The 21,500-nt window shown below is 41.1% G+C and overlaps 1 protein-coding gene across 2 annotated transcripts in view; it reads right to left on the bottom strand.

Annotated features, from left to right (window-relative positions):
• MOSMO (modulator of smoothened) overlaps positions 1–21,230 on the bottom strand; it is a 29,067-nt gene extending 7,837 nt beyond the window's left edge. Inside the window, exons 1-2 of one of the 2 annotated variants that reach the window (XM_079320682.1) lie at positions 20,864–21,230; positions 1,212–1,424 (exon numbers count right to left, since the gene is read on the bottom strand). In XM_079320682.1, the coding sequence (XP_079176808.1) occupies positions 1,212–1,424; positions 20,864–21,011 (361 nt within the window). In that variant the 5' untranslated portion in view covers positions 21,012–21,230. The remainder of the gene's footprint in view (positions 1–1,211; positions 1,425–20,863) is intronic. The other variant, XM_079320683.1, reaches the window with a different exon arrangement.
• Positions 21,231–21,500: the final 270 nt, after the last annotated feature.

Below are 21,500 nucleotides of genomic sequence, written 5' to 3'. Positions count from 1 at the left end.
CAAGTCAATCACAATGGATACAGCATTTCAATAGCTCCATTGTCTGCAAGAGCTGCACTATTAATTTAATATGCTGTGTAGCAACGTTGTCAGAAAGATGGCTTTGATTGTTCAAGTGCCTCAGTGAAGTACCTTTGTTGAAGCTGAGCACTTTTTAATATTATTCCCTTCCCAAAAACAAAGTTAAATCTAACTCGTATTAGATATCATTAGATGCCACAGAGTTCCATTAAACTTTATTTATGCCCATGTAAACCACAAACTTGCATTTCTAGTCAGTGTTCACACTACCTTTAGTGGTTTGTCATAATTCAAGTCAATTTAAAAGCCCTCAGGTTTTGAGTTTTTTCATGCTGTCATCCCCACCATTAAGGCACCATTTCACAGTTGGGCTAAGCCTGTAACACACACCAAGAAAAGGAAGTTTGACAGTTATTGCCCTTGCTCATTATAACTGTTTTTTTTTAATCCTTGCAATGAAGTAGCCATAGGATATGTTCCCCTGTGTGCAAACACAGAGCTGGGGCTGAAGGCTCAGCTGTGAGGAGTTACACTGGTGCTCATGCAGAGCACAGGGAAGGGAGGCAGGAAAGCACTGCTATCCTCCCTCCAGCTAAAGCATGGCTGCAGGTCACTTCTGGAAGCAGAAGCCTTGGTGCTGTGAGGCACAGCAGATGCTCTGCAGTGGGCAATCCTCCTGCATAGCCAATTAGGATGCAGACATTCTGAATAAAGCAGCTGCTGTGAGCATGAAGCAGAACTGAACCAGCCCCAACCCCAAAGGAGGTATCACAAGACACCTGAGTAAGGGACAGGTCACCTCAGATGTACCAACTGCCTCTTCTGCCTCAGAGAGGGAATTTTCAGTAACTGCAAGCTACTGTGTATGAAATACTACAGCCACTCAAGTCAGGACTGACCTCTTCTATCCCTGCTCATTTTCATGGGTCAATTAATGGCACTGCCCGAGGAAGGTAAAGGGGTCAGGCCTTCCTTTCTTTCCCACCATTACTCCCTCTCAATTACAGTCACTTAGCATACCAACCCCTTTATTTCTGCAGACTTATTTTTCCCTCAGCTGTGGGATTCAAAGAGAAGGAATGTTTTGCATTGCAGGAGCTCTAAGCACTCCTTTCCAGCACTAAGGTGTCATTTCAGACTCCACCAGTTTCCCCTGCATACAGGTCAACTGTGCAGTTGTGGTCACTTACTTCCAGTGAAAGCTATCCAGCGGGCATATTTAGTAGCTTCTCTTCGCCAGTGGGAAGCCACCAGCAAGCCACATGTGACAGTTAGTGAAATGATTCCCATAATGATGAAAAATAACGTAGTGACCCACTCGGGAGGCAGCCGTGGAGGAATACAGGTCCTGTCACGTCCATGGATGGTTTGACACTGTCGCACAAGGCCAACTGTGAGAGCACCTGAAAACACACAGCAGAGAGGCAAGTAAACTTTCAAAATCCTCTCTGAGGGGCGCTCCATTGCAAACCACAGCTCAGAATTGCCCCAAAGTAAGGGATTCTTTCTCTGATGAACCTCAGGAAGCCTTTCAAACAAAAGGATGGGGGCATGCTATAAACATCTATCTTCATGTTCCTTCATCACAGGCTTGCACAAGCTGGAGTGAGATGGCTGCAAGCTCTGTCTGGTTCCTGAGTGGCAATCAAGGTCTAATCAAAGGGATAAAGCACTCCTAATAAAGCCTGCCAATATCTGCTAATGTGCTAGCTGACTTGCATAGGGGATCAGTCCCTCATCTGTGCAAGATGAAGTGCTTTTACAGCCTAACAAAACCAGTTGTAGCCCCTCCTAAAATGCCTTTGTCTAATATCTTTTTCCCTCATCTGTAAATATGGCTTAAAGCCTCTGACTCTTGCAGCAGAAACTGCATTTGATTCATATATGATTTTAAAAACATTTAAAAACCCCCACTTTTTGACAGTAACTCATTAAATAATGAGTCCCTCCATGCAAGATTGATCAATCATTTTGATTACTAACAAGAGTTACTACACAGAGAAACTGGGATTATCTACACAAAAGATCTATCAAAAAGATCCTAGAAAAAGGATAAGATTGGTACAGGAACCATAAAGATTTAACCAAAATGATGTTTTTTCTGAATACTACTACTACTACTATTCATTTAAATCCAAGTCAGTGTTTTTGAGACTTATAAAGTTGCTTTTAGTGAGCTTTAATAATGAAGTTATCTTTATAATCCAAATTTAACATGCAAGATTAAGATCCATTTCTTCCAGTGTCTCTAATAAGTTCTAGATTTCTCAATTTTGTCTTTTCTTCTAAATTGCTATCTTAAAAAATCACAATTATCCTTTATCTACATTAGGAGCAAAACCTAACAGTGGGTAGCATTAGAGTCAACATCTTTCTTCACAAATTACTTTGAGTAAATATTGTTTCAGTTGACCTGTTTCAAATAAAAAGACTTAAGACACAATTACAGTAAGACTGGGAAGCTTGGTTTGAGCATGTCCTTTGGAGGGAGAAACATCTATCATACTTTCTAGCCTCTTTTTTGGGGAAGGAAAAAGCATAAAACAAAAGAGAAAGCCAAATAGTCAAAAGTATAACCAGTCCTAGCATGCACCTTCTGGCAACCTGGAGCCAATTTCTACAGATCTCTCTGCTCCCACCTCAGCAATGACCACCAGCACAATCAGCTTCTGAGCTTAGAATTGTTGGGTTAGGAGGCAGCATATTATGTTTTATTAGATGTTTAGAGTTTTATTAAATGTACTGCTTCATGTCCCAGGGGATGAGCAGAACCAAATGTAAAACCATTACTGAATCAGTTCTGTTGACCTATTCTTGCAACATTTGTTTAGCTTATAAAATTTCAGTCTTATTCAAATATATCCTTTTAATTACCCATCCATCGACTGGAAAGATTCAGGGATGAATTTTCAGCTAAAACCTGAACAACTACAAAACCAATAAGTTGGCATTTTCTACTCCAGATACTCCTGCTGTGCACCAGGATCACACAAACCAGGGTTACACAAGCAATCCTGCCCAGCTCCAAGCCTGCACAGTACAGTTCTACATGAACTGCTTCTCTTCCATAACTTGCAATGTTTTATTGCACATCAGCTGCTGGAGAAGAGGGGAGATGTGCCTGTGTCCTTAAAAGTCAAACACACACTGCAGAACCTCATCCAAAACACTGAGCAGTTTCCTGTAGTTTGGGGATAAAGAGGCCATTCACTGCAGCATCATAGAACAGGAAATTAATCCAAATCACTCTGCAACACTAGGATTTAACAACAATTTTACTATCCTTACAGCAGAAATCAGTTTTTTCTAAACTGCAATTCTAATCAAAGAATGACTTCATAAAAATGACATCATACACTCCATAGATGTTTTCTGAATTCAAAGACCTCTCCTGACTTCAGTGGCAATAATTTAGTGCATTTTTAACTTTGGAAAAAGCAGCAGTGATAAGACTCACTCTGCTGAACTCGGTTCCATTTTGTGTCTTAAATGAAATGGAAAACAGCTGCTGTAGATGAGCATATATTAGTGAGAGACAACTATTTCAATTTGTAGATGCAATTTGCAGTTTATATTAAAGATATTTTTCAATTAACAAGAGCACATTTAACATGTCAGATTCAGAGAGAATGAAAGCTAAGCCCAGAAGTGCCACATCTAGAGGAAACAAGAAAACTCATCTTCAACTATTATTTTTAATGCAATTTCTCTTCTTATCAACATCTACTACTCCAAAAAGCAATTAAAAAAAAAAAAACAACCAACAAACCCACCCAAATCAAAAAACCCAGAACTGAAAATTAAGAAAATGAGAGAAAAAAAAAAATCTCTGAATTGTGAGTACCACTGTAGCATTCCTTCTTAACACACATGGATATTTGCAAGAAACTATTCAGAGGATGAATTCCTAAGCATCACATCCTAAACATCACTTGGTGCCCAAGTGTTTCACTCCGGTGGGTTGTTTTGTTGTTTTTTAAAGTGTCAGCAATTAAATTTCAGAATCTGACATTTTTGAGAAAATATACTGAGCTTTATGGTGAAGATCTTGCTAGCATACACACAGTATTTCTTCTTTACTCTGCTTTATGGATTACAAATCTGAAGCAGACAGACTCCATATTTAAGGTTTTGAACCTTGAGTGTGCAGCCTCTAGGGAGCCAAGTGGAGGACAAGAGGTCTGTAAACCATTTCTGAAGGTTTCACAAAGGTAACTGGAAAATCAACCTCATTATGCACTCATAAATTCAGTTTATATTCAAGTTGACTACACAGGAATACCTCAGTTGTGTGCATAAACTGGGCACAAGGAAAGGAAACCTCAGGGCTCATTCCACAGTGACAAATCTGTTGAATTCAGACTTCAAAAGAAGTCTCTGGTGTGGAAAAACAGTATTCATTTGCCATGAAATTCAAAAGAAGAGCATGTTTATATGTTATTTTATTCTGATGGTCCCATTTTGAAGCAATCAAGAGAACAGCTTCCAGGAAGCTGCAAACAAACTTGTTACAGAAAATCTTGTTTGCTCTTATCGAGTCTATCATTGAAAAGAGGGACAGAGATATGAAATTGCAGAGACCTTCTGCCTGCAGTTAGAGAACAGCTCACAGCCCATCTCAAACCAATCACCAAGTTCCATCAGGATCCAGAAGTGAAAAGTTTTAAGTCATCCCCTCAGAACTACTTCAGCATAATTGCTGAAAATCTGAGCAGCTAACACAGGTCTGGAGCAAAGAGCACAGCCAATGCCAGCAGATCAGGCAGTGAAAGATGGATCCAGCCCTGAACATTTGCAGAGGAGTAAACACAGCTGCCCACCCACCTCCCCCTGCCTGCACAGCTCAGGGGCTGCTCCCCTGCTCTCCCCTGCCTCTGCCCCAGAGCTTTCCAGACTGGCAATATTCAGGTCACTACTGCCAGAGCACGAGGTGGTGAGGATACATATGCTAATGACTAAAGATGAAATTCAACCTTTATCAAATCAGAGAATGCAGCACTGAGTAAATGGTCCTTACTGAAGTGGTCCTTAGTCTTTTCCAGTAAATCTAAAATTCCCTGAAGCGCCAAAGCATTTCTAACACAATGAAAAAACCATTCAGTAATAACAACCTGTGTATAACCAGGGCTCCAGTTAATTTCAGAGAAAGATTTTGTGACCATCCAACTCCTCAAAACCACCAGTAATGCTCACTTTTCAACACTGCATATTTTTACTAGAATCAATGACAAAAAGGCTCTTCAACAAATACACCAACGCTGGGGGAGCATCATCTATTTAACAATTAAGTTTGACAAAACCATTGAGGAAAAGGGGGAAGGGCCCAAACCAAGGAAAGGCAAGCTCTCATTTTCCCCTGGTGCAGATGTGCAGCTGCCAGGGAGTGACCCCCAAGTCCCACTCCTGCTTTGCCATCCCTCTCCTGTTTCCCTGGTAACTACAGAGCCACCAAAGGAGGAATCACACTCTACAGAGAGAAACAAAGATTGCTGCAGCCTTTAACTCCCCCTCCTCTACATCACTTGTGAATTATTAAAAGTGGCAGGGCTGGAATGCAGCAGCATTGTAATGGCCACTCAGGTGTTCTCTGCTCCTCTGATATCTGAGTGCCAGGACATGTGGGATCAAGTGTGACAGATGGACCCAGGAGAGGTGCCACTGCCACGAGGAGCTGACCACAGCACAAGAAACAACTAATAAGGTAAAAGAAGATGCAGTGAATGAGGTGGGGCTCGAATGGTAGAAGGTCCTAGAGCTCAGCAGCTATGGCACAAACCCTCAAGGACACAAACCCTCAGAACTGCTCTTGCTCAGCCTGGGGTACCTGCTCCCCCTCTGCACTCCCCTTCTGTCACAACTTGAAAAGGAGTTTAGTCTTGACCATCATTTTACACAAAATGCTCTTTCTTGGGTTTAAATGCATCTGCAACCGCTTATATTCCTTGACAACAGTTTCCTTATTTCTGCCTCCCAAACATCAACCACATCCTCAGCAAAATGCTCAACACTAACATTAAGTATTAGGGGCCAATATGCCAAGGCTATTGGGGGCTAAAACACAGAAATGCCCCCAGAGAACCACCTGCTCTTCCTCCCTCATTGTCCTGATGAGATGGGTGGAGCTGCTGGAAATGCCAGTTGTGACTGGCAGCTCAAAGGAGATACTTTTCTTTAGTGTACTGTGGATTTGTTAAACCATATTTGTTAAGTTAAAAGCACAGTTTAGAGGTTTCTTAATGAGGTGCTGGTGACATAAATCTTAGAGCACTGCCAGTGTGGCAAGGACACTGCTAAGTTTTATGTTTTATTAATGAGCACAGTACATGGAGCTGTGTTATTTGGGCACACTAAAACATTCATTGCTGCTGGGTTAGGTAACAGTCACATGCCAGGGAATGACATGTGTGAAGTTAAGGGCAGCTCACTTAAATCATTCCCTGTAATTCTCACTGGGCCACAGACAAGGATAGCTTGGTTTTGGAAAATTTCTAAGCTGTATTCAGCTGATAAACTTGAATGGAAAATGTGTAAGTCCAGTTAAGAGGAGCAGGCTCCAGCAATGAGCAGAGATGTAGCTTGTTGCCAATCCAAGTGGAAACTTGTAAGGCCTCAAGAAAACACAGTGATTATGGCAGACTAATTCTATGCACCAGTGTGAAGGATAACCATCAAGTTGCCATTTTCTGAGAGGAACAAGCAACACAGCATGGAAAGAATAATTCCAATGCACCTACCCATACAGGAAACAGGGAGAAGGGACTTCCAAGAAGAAGATTTTCAAAGTCATCAAAGGAATTTGGCAGTTGAAGTGGGATGTTTCCCATTCTTACATATGGAATTTATTTTCCTGCAACAGGCACTTGAAGTGAAAGGGGGAAGAGAAAATGACTTCTTTAGGTTTACTTATATGTGCTTTGTTTTGGGTAAAATTTCTATGAATTCCATAGCCTAGGTAGTAGTTCCTTGGAAACAGAGGGCTCTCCCTTCTGCCTTTCCCAAAATCCAGGGAACTGACAGTACTGATCATTCCCTGCCATGGTCTTGGAGGTACTCCATACAGTTAATTCTACTTATTCCAGTGCAAAACTCTATTAGAAATCAGTCCCTGTGCTCTCTTGTGAGATTAGACAGGATCAGAATATGCAAGCAGAAGGTTAGGAGAGAAGTTATACCTTTGTAGGATAAGCACCACCTCTGGTGAGAAGGGGAAAAAGATAACAGCATCCTGCTGGTTTGCAAAACCAAGGAGGAAAAAAGAATTAACAGTGGTGGGGAAGAACACCAGATCCTGTATGGCAAGGCCATGTTGTGAGAGTCAAACAGAACCATGAGGTTCTGATGTCCTGTCCCACTGAATGAGGTCCCCAGGCACAGCTCACAGAACTGCTCTGCATCTACAACTGTTCACAGTTACAGCCTTGCAAATTACAGTCCTCATCACAACTTTCAACCTTGACACTCTAAAGCAATTTTTAAAAGTTTACAGTCTCAAATAGCATCACATCAGAGCATTTTTTACAACAGCACATGCACATAAATAACTACAACTAAGTAACCACAAGCAAGCTGAACACCTTGTCTCCCACATTTGTGCTTCAGTCATTGTAGGACAACACAGTAACTTAGTTATACCTAGATATGTATAAAGAGTATATAAAAGAATCAAAATATAAGATAAGATCAACTGCCAGTCTCTAATCAGGTATTATAATACAATGTCTGGTACAGTTCTTACAAAAATAATTAATTCTTTTGTGAGGAATGGAGGCAGTCTGAGTAGAAGCTCTTTAGCACTTATGCTGCTAAAATAACTTTGAGGTTACCAGGCAAGCACAGTATTCAGGATGTAGCAGAACAGATTGATTTTTTCACTGTAGATGTTCCAGTACATTGTTCAGGTAGTAGATTAACAGGAAACCAAAACTCACTAAAATAAGATTTATGAATGTTAAAGGATGATCTACAGGAAGGCTGAAAAGAATAATAGAGGTTCAGTTGCAAAGGCACAGAACACAGAATAGTTCAAAACAAACAGATTATAAATTATCTTTCCTGCCTTTTGGATGGCAAATCTTGTGCTTTTGGCCTTCACTCCAATTTCTCTCTCAAATCATCTAACAGGTATCATAACCCTGGGAAAAAAGTTTTGGAGTTTCTCACTTTGAAGAAGGCCAGATGCAATATCAATTCACACACCCACTGGATTTCCATCAGTATGAAGCAAACAGCTAAAAAAATATTTATACCATTTTAAAAAGTCAGTTTTTAATAAAGACCTTTAATCAAGTCCCTGCTGTATCTAGATGGCCTCTTTGAAGAACCTTGTTGTAAGAGTCCTTGTTTTTATTATACAATCTGTTATTTCTTTTCTACTCCATTTATCCCCTTCTCTCAAATCTGATGCTCTCTTCCTTTCTAACCAATTTTGAAATGCATCATCCTTCTTGCTCTACAGATGTAAAGGATGTTCACTTGCTTCAGGAACAAAGTATTCTTAAAAATATTCATACAGGTGAGGTAATATCTCTGGCTTCAAATGCAGCTTATGTTAGCTATGAGGAACCTACCACTTTAATTATATTCAACAATCTAATTTCCAGAAAATGGAACTTATTAGGTACCATTTTTGGCACTCCTTAGAAATCTTACTGACTTTTAAAGAGAAGAATTCCAAATTTTCAAGTCTAAAGCCAATGTCAAAAGAGTTGTGGCAGCAGGCAGAAAAGCCTGCCTTGCTGCTGAACAACATCTGGTGCCAAATTGCCTCAAAATTTTTCAATTCTGTGTTTGTATCATGCCTAATGCAAACCAAATCCCCCCTTCACAAAACCCACAGTCTTCTCCCTCCCTCTTCCTTTCCCAAAGAGAAAAAAAATCAGGGGCCACCTATTGGGAAAGACTTACACATATTAGAAAAGTTTATTACTACAGATGACAATCATTATGATACATTAGTTCTAAGAGATGCCTAAATTGCAGACATTTGGACCAATAAAAAGTGAGTTTATTTCTGAATTCTAATAACTTTCAATGCCCTGCTGCTTGTGTATTGACTTTACTTAATGTTTTTTTAATTTTGCAACCCTTTTTTTTTTTTTTTCTTTTTTTTTTTTGAGATAGACCACCAGACTCTTTAAGAGCTACCTTCAGGCACTAATGCAGAACAACTCTCCTGACACAACAAAGGCTGTGTGTTCTCACAAATCAGAGCCAAGAAATCTGTCTGTGCTGAAGGTATTCATTCCTACTTCAGAAGACAGCATTAATTAAATGTTGGTTAAAAGGATCTCTAATAAGCTGCATCCTTCTGGTTGTTTATTTTCTAACGCTGTAAACATTTTCACAATGGAACAGTTTTGTCAGTGACTAGAATCTTTACAGTTTCTGAAGTGGCAAAAGCCTGGAAAAAAGACAGAACTGTCCTAAAATAAGAAAGCAATGTTTTATTTAGTTTAAAACACAAACAAAGAATCCAGTTATTTTAATTTTTCTTCCAACCAAAGTAGAGCTACTCAAAATTGACAGAATTCACTGACTAAAAAAAGAAAGATCAAAGGCAGTGTCAATATTTAAAAGTGATTTCTGGAGTCAGCCACACCATTTTATGCCATATGTTCAGCTGAAAGCCACAAGCTATGACACCCACAGCTGTTCTGCCATTGAACATCTGATGAGCTTGTGTTCTTTTTAACAGTTAGTTATATTTGGCTTCAGACAGAGCTGTAAAATGATAACTCTTTATTCTATTCAAAAGCATCATTTCTCCAAATTAGCTGAGTTACCAACTTATTAGATATGCTCAAGCCCATCAGGATGGATACACCAAAATTCCCAAACCACACCAACTAAAGCAGCCTATTGTTCTCCCTCTTCTTATTCATGGAGAGAAAGTAAGTATCAATGTTTCTGGTTACAGTCTAAAGTCATTTCTCTAAGGTAGTGACAAAGGCTTTCAATGTAAGGGAAAACTTCAGGTCCTGGCTCTGACTTCAAGATTGTTTGTGCATTTTAACAAATGAAATTCAGGAGGAATAAGGATCATCTTCCTCTGTCTGTTGTGCTTTGCACTGATCTCAGCTTGCATCAGACATGCTCCAAGGACACCCACTGATCTGGCTCTTCCAGGGCTTCATGAATCACCCAGTGGTGAAGGTGAAAAGAGAAATGTTGAAATGCATTTTGGTATTTATATGGTTAGAAACACATTTGCAAAGTTTCAGCATCTGTTCTGCAAACATTCAGCCTAAATACACCTTATGAGCTTCAATGTTTGCCTACACCTGAGCATAACTTTCTCTAGGCCCAGATTACCTGAAATTACAACAAACAGACTAAATAAAGAACAAAACATTCAACCCCCAAACCAAGTGTACTAACAATTGTGGCAGTTCCCTTACATCACATAAGTAATGGCAGGATTGTATTTATAGCAATGAGGACATGAGAAGGGAGGTTTGCAGGTAAAAGCAATCCTTCATTAAAACCACGAGAAAAATTAAGCACATTTCTGATCTTGCAAGTCTTTCCTTGAACACACAGGTTACCACCACTCCACTTGCTGCAGATAGACAAGATCCTGTCTCTGTCCACTGGAATTGCTTTTTTCATAAGGCAGTTTTATCAACTGAAGAACAGCACCTATTTGGCCAAAGAATGTGTTTCATTGCAAGTAGAGTAATATTTCTAGTAAAATAAAACTTAACCTTAGTTTTTATTCCTAAAGGCACTTTTTAACTGCTGCCAAACCTATGTATGACATGTTTGTAACAACTGGGAATACAGGTTAAACTGCACTTCAAATAGGGATTAGGTACAGAGCCAAGATTTTATTATCTGTAAGTAACACTTCATGTGCTGAAAGACAGACTGAGATATAGCTTAACCACATACAAGTTGTCCTTCAGGACTTTTGGCACACAGTTTCCTGGCTAATTTACATTTTAAACCCCCACCAATATAAAAGGCAAACTGGAAAATATACCAAACCAAACTCCAACCTCCTTCTGCAGTAATAATTCTCAAATTTAGGCATTTACTTGCTGTTCACATCACAACAAAAACATTAAAAACAAAGAAGAATAGGAATGCAGGAAGCATATTCAGGATTTATTCTGAACTACATATTTTCTTATTGCTTTTGCTAGTACAAGTCCTTGTTTTAGAAGCCTGCATAATTTAAGCCTGAATTATTTAGGCAATTAACAGGTGCTGTCTGTGTGGTGATAACACTTTCTCCCTTATCACAAACTGGCATCTACAAAAATAGACTGTAAGAGTCTGGAGAGTTCTCTTATACTAGTAAAAAAAAAAAAAAAAAAAAAAAAAAAAAAAAAAAAAAGAGAAGACAGACCGTTCCTGAACAGTTCAATTTGCACTTCACTGAAGTAAAATACAATTTTATTGAAACAGCAAGGCTCAGTCCTTTCTGAGCAAGTAGGACTGTTCTTGAAAAGAAACCAAATGTTATAGAGTGCTCCAAAGAATGTATCTGTTAACAGATGTTTATACAGTTGTTATATTGACATTCTGAAACGGATTCACTCTAATTTTAGATTTTATATAAACAGCCAAGAGATCCTCTGCTCTTATCAGCAATTTCATCTTACTGAACATCTACTTACAGAGAAGATTTACTCCAGATTACATTGGGCATAAGTCAACAGACTTCAGTTTGTGAAAAAGCAACTGCTACTTCCATTTTTCTAAAACTACCATTTTTCATGCATTAAGCTTCAAGGTGCTTCTTGAAATTGCTGAGTGACTCAGTAATATTCCACTGAAAGAACTTATGGGACCAAACTGGAAATTCCTGGCCTTTCAATCTCTTCAGCTTTCCTGTACAATCTTGTTGCATAGTTTTGAAATTGAATTAAGTGTGGGTTTAAAAAATGAAGTGAAGCATGCTTCTTCCCACGAGTTTCTATGATGGAGAGCACATCACTAACACATGAATTTAGGTGCACAATTCACTTCAGAATGCACTTCAACCTAAGGAAAATAAAAAAGTTCATTCTTCACCCTGTGACTTCTCTTCCCCCACAGCATGGAATGCCTACAGTGCTCCTCACATCAGGCACAGAGAAAGCAGCAGTGACTTTTCTCTCTTACAAAAAAGGAAATCAGATTCTTCCACTATTGCAGGTCTGGAGTTGACACTTCCACTGACTGTGGGAATATTGTTGGATTACTGTCTATGAGAAAAGATAGCTCTCATTGCTCAATTCAAAGCAAATTTTCAAGTCAAACAAATTACCCACTATACAAAAGTCATCCTTCAGGAAATTTCAAGCCCATGACAACCCTTTATGGGTTTCCTTCACTTGACTTTGGTATAAAAGCATTACAATTAGAGATTGTAAATGTTTGATACATTAAGCTCACACTGATGAAGTCACAGATGAAACCATTCCCCTTTATTTGTACATTTGCCCTGCTTATCAATGAAGACAGGTTTCCTCTCATTTCTGTGTATAACAAGATTTTATTGCAGCAATGAGTATATATGCCAATTTGAGCAAAGAACAAAGAACCTAGGTTCAAAGCATCCTTCTGAATTATTCACAGCAAAGCAGTTCTGAATGGTCAGTTGTCCTGTTCTGATCCCACACCTATTCCTTAAAATACAACTAAACTACATTTCTGCCCATAGCAGAAAAGTAGTCACAGCAAGAGGAGTGGAAACCACACAAGAACCTGGCAAAAGAAAGGAAAGCCCAGGAATAAGAACTGTGAGAATACAAACTGGGTAGCTGGCATCATGATGAGCACTGCAGAAATAACCTACCTGACTTTACTGCCTGTGAACTCTGTCATTTGATTAATAAATCCATGGATATCCCAAGGCCAGAGACAGCCCAGCCCTCCCAATGCAGAGTGCAAAGAATGGCACAAAGAGCTGCTCAGGTAAGTTCAAGGCCTAATGTGAACTGGACAAGTACTTAAACATCCAAGTGGGCTATTAATCACCACACCTGGAAGGACTGCCATCCTTAATGATCCCCAAGTGCTTTGTAATTTAGGGCACAGAACTGCAGCTCCCATCAGGTTTCTGGGCAGCAGCCAAGTGGTGCCTCTTGCACTGTGCTGTGCTGGCTTTGAGCACTGCAGTGAATCACTGGGAGATGCCCTCACAAGGGAGCATTTCACATCATCCCAAGCACCCAGATGGAACAGACTGAGTATGTTTTGCTCAAAGACAGGAACTAGGCTCTACATCCTCTGTGAATGTTGAACCTCACACTCTTAGCAGCAAATATTTCCTACTGGATTAGCCCATCCCACAGACAAACCATCACAATCAGGTGTTTCCTAGGGTACCCAAGAGAGACCAAACTTTTGTCATCAACTTGACTTATGAAATTCAAAATAAGTATACAAGACAATACATCAGACAGGAAATAAAATATTATGTCATAGGAAAAACCCAGAAGCTTCCCAGTGAGAAGGGATATAACCTATGACCATTGATTCCATACAGATCCCTACAGAATCAGGCCAGTATGAGTGCTTTGCCAGCCTAGCTTGTTTCCCTTCTCCTTAAAATAGACACATACCCTGCACAGATCCTCTTCTTGGCCATATCTCCAGTTTTCAGATCTGTGTATATCTCCATCAGTCAGAGGCTTGGGGAAGAAAAGTGAAATTGAGCAAAGCAGCTGGAGCATACATAAGGGGATTGCTGAAAAATTATCAAAGAACTTTTTTTCCTTCAGCCCTTACTAATAAACTCTGTCAATTACTAAATTTGTAGGCACTCAATTACAATAATAACTTACAACCAGGTAATAAGAAAATTATTTTCAAATTTAAGATTGTATGAACAAAAAAAATTTAAATAATTTTACAGTTTTCCCAAATTACTTTGTAGAAGAACAGAACAGCCTCTATATTGTATTTGTTCCACCATACAACAAACATAATTTTGTATCTGTTTCTAAAATAGATAACAGCATTTATTCTCTGTGAAGTTCAATATACTTCCTCCATGAGTCACTCCAATTACATTCTTCTGAAATAAAAAGGTCTCAACCACTGCTGGAAAAGGATTCAAGAAAGAGGTGAAGAACTCCTGCCTAAGATGAAAATCCTACACACTGCATGGCACTGCTTGAAAATAAATGGGAAAAAGTTGAACTGTTGTGAAGTACCTATGAAAAAAAAAAGTAGGTCAAGCTTAAAAGTTTGACCTACTGATCTTCTTTGCTTTGGCAAAAGTACAAATGGAGTTTACATAATGCTGCTCACACCTAAGTGCTGGCTGGAAACTAAATGATACAAATGTTTTTAATAAGCCTCAGCCATTAACAAGATTCCTGTCTTTTATTATTTCAGACAACTTTAAATCTTAGTTTTGCAGTACACACTATTGAATCCTTACTTTTAGGACTTATACATTTAAGTTACTCTTGTTTTGACTTCAGTATAAGTTTGTGGCAACAAGTGTAATACACACACCTCAAATCAGGTTTAAATAAATTTTAAAAAACAGAGGGAACTCAGGTAACTTCCTGAAGCCACAAAGCTGAACTTTCAACAAGGCACCTTTCCCACAAAAAACCATCAGTGTATAAGGCAGCTTTTCAGTTACATTACTTCTTGAGTAAAGCACAGGATGAACAGAAAACAAATCTATATATGCACATACTGAATAGAATTTAGTTCTGTAGGAACTGTGCACACTGCTGGTAAGTAAATAAAAAGCTTATTCCAAATATCTGAAAGTTAGGTACCTTATCCAAAGCACCTACTACTAGAAAAGACAAATTAAATGCATGTTATTCTGTGATTGTTTCCCCTAGTTTAATAAAGTTAAACTGTGATAGGAAACAAAGCCAAAACAGAATTAAAGCTTTGTTGCTGCTAATGTTAATAGAAGTCACTGTGAAAAATATATCACCTTTGTTTTACAGAGGAAGAAATTGGGGTACTGTCACAATAACCTCCAACATCCAAAGCCAGCCATGCCAGATGCTAGATTTGAAAGTTACTGGTTCCCAGATCTGAACTCTATAATCAAGTATTTCTTACCTAACTCTAATTAGAGAGGAATTCAACAGGATTTGGTGGAAGGCAAGCTAACAGTTTTGTACTTCACATGCTAAAGAGAAAACAAAACGTGCACCTCACAGGAGCAGCACGAGTTTGTGTTTGTTAAAAAGCAGATGTAAAACATCAGTTCCTCTGTGGACAAAAACAATTGGCTCTCTCATGTCTTCTCTGGCAGGCTCAAATAACCAGGCTGACACAGCTCTTTCATGAGATTCTTCCTACACATAAAATAGTTCCATATGTTTAAATTCTGAGTGGTTGAGTAAGCACAAAATTAATTCATTAGAACAATGCCTTGCTATTGATTTTTCTTGTGCCTTAAGGCCTGGTCGATTACAGAACCCAAGCACAATTCAAACACTCTTTGTCACATTTTCACATCCACTTGAAAGACATCTACAGACACAAAGTAGAATGGAAATGTTCCTTTTAAAGATGGCACTGACCCTCCAGGTCCAGGCAGATCCATTAACAGGCCACTCTTTTTAGAGTATTCAGATTACATGGGGCTCAGAATCCTGTTCTTGTTTGGGTTTGGTATTGTTGTTTTTAAGGCATTAGCAACATCTCTGAAATGCAAGTGCTGCTGGCAGAACCTGCAGCTTAGAATGTTCCCCTCATTGTGGGGATCAGCAACACATCACAACCCACCACCACCTTCACCTCCTTCCTCACACACCTGGGAGCATCCATCAAAGAAATGTGTTTTCCTGAAAATTGTATCTCAGAATCTAATTTTAACACTGATGTTCAGATGGCTTTGGAGATTGCTTTTCAGCACTCACCTCTAGGACCTGATGGTACATAAATCTTCATCCTCCTTTTTTTTTGTATTCTCAGCATACAATCCAAACAGGTTCATGAAAGGGCAAATAACTTCTCCTGTCACAGTCACTACACAATAGCACAAAAAACATTAGGAAAAAGTAATTTTGTAGAATTGCTTCCTATCATGTCCCATCACTTCCTATTGAGAAGGAGCTGGGAGATGCATACTGTGTTTGAGTATAGTGCAAGGTGCATAAAAAATGATCACCAGAGCCCTTTTACAGACAGTTTTTGAAAAGCCAGCAACCCACACACCACAAAAACAACAGTATCTCCTTCAGAGGACAGCACAATGGCTGCTCTATACCATGACTTGTCCTCAGGGGAGCATTGTACATGACCAGTTTTCAGCACAGGCCCTAAAGCACAGAAGTCACTGGTAATAAGCCATACTGACTTTTATATATCACTACTTAATTTAGAACAATAATGTCAGCTGGAACTCAAATTTACACCCTCTCTAAGTTGTGGGTACTTTGTTTTATCTGGTTTATTCTATTTAGAAGTACTGTTTCATTTTAGCACCTTCATGTGATCTTGGGTTTATTCCATGTACAGTCAGTGCTCCAATTGAGAAATATATTTCAGTGGTCTCAAGCTCAGAAGGAGCCAGGAATCACTGCTTGGTCAAACTACCTGTGATAGTTTGTTGGGATTAAGCTGATCCCAACAAAGCTACAGTTCCTGTTGGAACCATGAAACAAAATTCCTCAGGAAGAGCTATGACATGCAGAGGATAACACTGAACATCAGTAATTTTCCACTAAGTACTACACAACTTATTCCACAGGAGCAGGGAGTTAACTGCCTCAGGAGGAATGGCCTGCTGCACAGAGCCTGCTCTTCTGGAAGACCACTGCATCTGAAATCATTCTTCACAAATAAAAATGCAACTGAGAATGCAAACCCCTATACAGAACACTTTAGAAAGGCAGCACTGCTAAAGAGACAATTTTAACTAAATGTCACATTGCAGATCTATAATTCATTCTCACACTGTTACTGCACAGCAAGATACAGAAGGCAGTTTAAATGAAAAGTATAATTCCTAACACAAGTGACCTTGGTGCTTTAGTCAGAGATGCAGGATGAAATGGGAAGCTCTGCTGAACACAAACATGGCCCAGGCCAGCTCTGTTGGGCACAACATTCTGCTGTGTGCTCCCTGGAAACCTCTGGCTCCTTGCTTTAGGAGCTACCCATGAGTTAAGCACCCCTAAATCCTGCCATCCATGTTAACTTAATGACTGCTATAAAAAGGGTACACGTTGTTCTGTAAATTGGAATCAAATGAACAATCATGCTACATAGGAAGGGATGACTAAGCCACATAAACAAACTGATAGCTTAGCTGAAGGGAGATTTTACTTGATTAAATTATTCCCTTGAATTACTTGACCTGTACTAAACCCCATAAAAGCATTTAAAAGTTGTCAACCTCCCATATGTACAGCTTTTAACATCTCTAATTTCAACTGTGCATACTATTCATACCTTTTTTCCTGTAAGAGCTGAAGCTAGAGCTGCCTTTATCCCCCTTCCTCCCCTACTGAAGACAAAATATCAAAATCATTAAAGACCATCCCACACAAAAAAAGAAAGGAACATATGGAGACAAAACTATCAGCTTATAAAGTTCTTTGCAGAAGTGTCAAGATACAGGAGCAAAATTCCTTCCTACTTAAAGCAGTGGCACTTTAGGCACTGGCTTAAATTAAAGCCAGCTCTGTCCTTATTTCTCCCACAGGGTGTCAGTTTGATAAGAAAAGGCAGTCAGTGCAAGAATACTGAGCAGCCACTGGTTTTCAGATTGGAAATATCAGTGTTCTGTACTTGCACAGCACGAATAACAAAACCTCACTGAGAACTCACTGTTTAGAAAAATCCATTTAATTTTCGTCTTTACCACCTTAAAGATGTGTGAAATATCTGATACCAAGTTAATGAACGATTCTTACAAAAGTACATAAAGAAAAAGTGCCCAAGAGAGACTTGGACCCATGTTCACAAAGGTGTATTTCCTCTGGTCTAAAGACAGATAAGCATCTGAGACCTTCAATAATCTCAGCTGCATTCCTTTGCTGATAATTGCTGGGGAGAAATTTTTATAGCCAACATTTTTCAAATGACTATAAAACTTATCCTTAAGAGTAAGATTTAGGAGACTAATCAGCCCTTCTATATTGATTTGAAAAATATTGAAAACTATCTAGATTTTTCAGAGAAGCATTAAAGGCAGTGATTTATGTTGCTATCCAATTTAGCTGAAACTCATCACTATCTCTGGAGTAAGAGGCACATATTGTTTAGCATCCAAATCAGATTTTTTTTCTTCCTGAAACATAAAGCCAGGTTCCCAACCTTAGTGGCTGTAAAGAGCTCTGAAAGAGCCAATGCAGTGCTGCCTTCCCAGGTTTGCCAAGACCTCTGCTCTCTGCCACCCTCAAACAGCTGCAGTACTGAGGAGACCAGGCTGCTCCACTCTGCCTTTCAGAACCCCCAGGACTGCAGCCAAACACAAACACTATTACTCCCCTTCCTCCTCTCTACTAGGCTGATTTGTAGAAGCAGAATCTGGAATAATTCCCACAGGAGAGAAACCTAAGAACACAGAGATAAAGCGAAGAAATATTTTCTTTTACCAAACAGTTCCTTTCACCAGCTGAGCTCAGGATGCTCCAAAAACAACCTGTTTCTTGTGGTACATATGGAAGCTAGATGCCTTGGATGTGCTCCAAGCACAGTAGCCTGCTGAGAGTCCCTGAGTGTCACCAGCAGCTGGGACAGGTTTGAGCATCAGGGCTGTGCCTCCTGTGCCATATCTGTCCCCAGCAGACTCTGGGTAATGAATGGCACTCATAAAAGCATCACCTCATCATTCAATACTGCAGGAAGTCCTTGGTTCAATGGGCATCTCCACACTTCCTTTCTTTACAGTTTGGACAAACATTTTAGAAGGTCTAAGCACCAGAAACACATGTATGTATTGCTTTTAAGCATAAGTCTTATAATAATGCATTGAGTCTTATATCAATAAAAAAATCTGCACAAGAGTTGTTAAGGTTGGCAGCTAGCTCTCCTTTATGGTTCTATCAAGACAACAATTTGCTTGGCTTCAAAATACAGCAAAGAAAAAAAATAAGCTTAGGTCTGTCAAAACATTCTTTGACTGGTGAAGTCCTGCAGAAAAAAACTCCACACAGCTTTCATGTTTGGCAGCCTAATTAAAAGTAAAACTGTTAGTTGCACCTCAGAAATGGCAGATGATTCTTAAGTAATCATCCACTAAGTAACTAAGAAATGATTGCTGCTTAAAATATTCTAGGAAACAATTTTTGTATCACAAGGACATATAAAACATTTTTCTTTACAAAATAATGTAATAGACTGTGCTTAGTTCCCAAAGAACTGTTTTTTCTATGAGCACTTTTTTCAGAATAGTTTTTGTTACCTCCTTTCTATACATGCAGAGAAAATCCAACATTTTACACATTGCACAAGATCTGCTAACGTGAGGCAGGTCTTCAGAAAGACATATTTAAATATTTGAAATTAATACTATTTTATTTGACTTTAGGCCCCTGAAGAAGGGCTCATTACCACAGCACTGCTGTTAGGTGGAATTATAAGAGGAAAGAACCAACTATTTTACCTAGCCATAGGCAGGAAAATCACAATTAGCTACAGGAGGAATGATGAAGTCACCCAGGGAGTTCCTGAAGGCTGCATTTTGGGAAGGGACTCATTCCATTCCTTTGAACCATGTAGGAAAGTCCAGGTTCTAGACTACTTAATTAGAAGCAAATCAAATAAGCCATAAGTACAGTCTGGTCAGAGTAGAGTCACCAATCCCAAACAGTTTTTAATAGTCTCCTTTATTAGAATAAAGGAAATATGACACAATTTGAACCAGTTCAACCATTCTCATGCATTGACTATTAGGCATGGAAGATGCAAGCCAATGTGACAGAAGTCTTTATAGCCAGACCAGTTTTCTCTGTACTAACCTGTAGTTTACTTGGAAATCATAAGTTTAGGAAAAATCACAGAATCTCCTGAGCTGAAAGGGACCTAGAGGGATCATCAAGTCCAAGTCCTGGCTCAGCACAGGACAGCCCCAAAAATCACACCATGTGCAGGAGAGCATTGTGCAAACACTTCTTGAAGACACAGAGGCTCAATGCTGTATCAGTGCCCTGGAGAGCCTGGTCAGTGCCCCAGCAGCCTCTGACACCAACCCAAACCTCCCCTGACACAGCTTCATGCTGCTCCCTTGGGCCAGTTAAAGTGGTTAAGTTAGTTTAATCAGTTTGCAGTAAGGATGCTTTCCTTTCCTGACAAGGAGCTTTGGGTTCCTCTAGGACATGAGTTCAAAGAGCTGCCCTCTCTCCCTGCTCCACTGATCAGAACGTGCAGATCTTTATCAACAGACTGAAATAAATTGTTCATAGACAATTACAGCATTAGTTAAAAAGACAGATGCGCAAATCCTTGTTCTTATAAAGAAAACAATGTCACATTCTCAAATAAAAACCACATGGGACCTTGGCTTAAAAGCTGATAAAAATCAGCATGCAGGAACTATTCGGGGCAGAAAAAAAGGATGAAGGAAAGCAAGAACTTCCCCGCAACAAAGGAAACATCAGTGTAGTACGAAACACTCCAAACTAAGCAGAGGCAGATCTGGATTCCCTGACAAGGTGACGGCACCTGGGAAGCACAGGCAGGGATGCTGCCCTGGCCCTCGGGCTCCCGGAGCCACGGCGGGCCCGGGGGCTTTGCAGGACCCTCGGGAGAGCCCGGGAGGCACGGCGGGGGCTCTGCCCGGGGCCGGGGGCCAGCAGCCCCCAGGCCGCTCCACTGGCCGCCGCTCCGGGAGCAGCCCCGGGAGCCCCCAGGCCGGCTCCCCCGGCGCCTCACGCAGCCCCACCGCCCCCGAGCGCTACCGGAGCCCTCTCCCGGCCACCTGCCGCACGCTGCCGGCGGGTCCCGCGCCGGCCGCCCTCACCCGCGGACTCGCCGGTGTTGATCCAGTCCGGGTTCGCCAGGCTGGCGATGGCGAAGATGTCGGCAGCCAGGAAAAGGCATCCTGAGATGATGGTCAGTTTGTCCATCTCCTCCGGCTCCGGCGGCACCCGGCTCCGGCCTCCGCCCGGCTGCCGCAGCGGGCCCGGGCCGGGGGCGCCTCACGGCCGTGGCTCCATGGGCCCCGCGCCGCGCTCGGCGGCGGCGGCAGGAACGGACCCCGGACGGCGCCGGAAGCGAACCCGGCGGGCGGGGGGGCGGCGGCCGCTCCGGAAGGGAACCCGCGCTCCCCGGCGCGCGCCCCGGGCGGGGCGGGGCCTCCCGCGGGGGCGGAGCGCTGCCGGTGGGTGTGGCCTGGAGGGGGGCGGGGCACATGGCCAGGGTGGGGCGGGCGGTGCCTCAGGGCGGGTCCGTTGTGAGGGGCGGGCGGTGCCCCAGGGCGGGTCCGTTGTGAGGGCGGGCGGTGCCCCAGGGCGGGTCCGTTGTGAGGGCGGGCGGTGCCCCAGGGCGGGTCCGTTGTGAGGGCGGGCGGTGCCCCAGGGCGGGTCCGTTGTGAGGGCGGGCGGTGCCTCAGGGCG

The sequence above is a fragment of the Erithacus rubecula genome (assembly GCF_903797595.1).
Source record: "Erithacus rubecula genome assembly, chromosome: 17".
NCBI classification, from domain to species: Eukaryota; Metazoa; Chordata; class Aves; order Passeriformes; family Muscicapidae; genus Erithacus; species Erithacus rubecula.
Note: the sequence above shows the minus strand (reverse complement) of the source record. Positions and strands in the feature narration are given on the sequence as shown.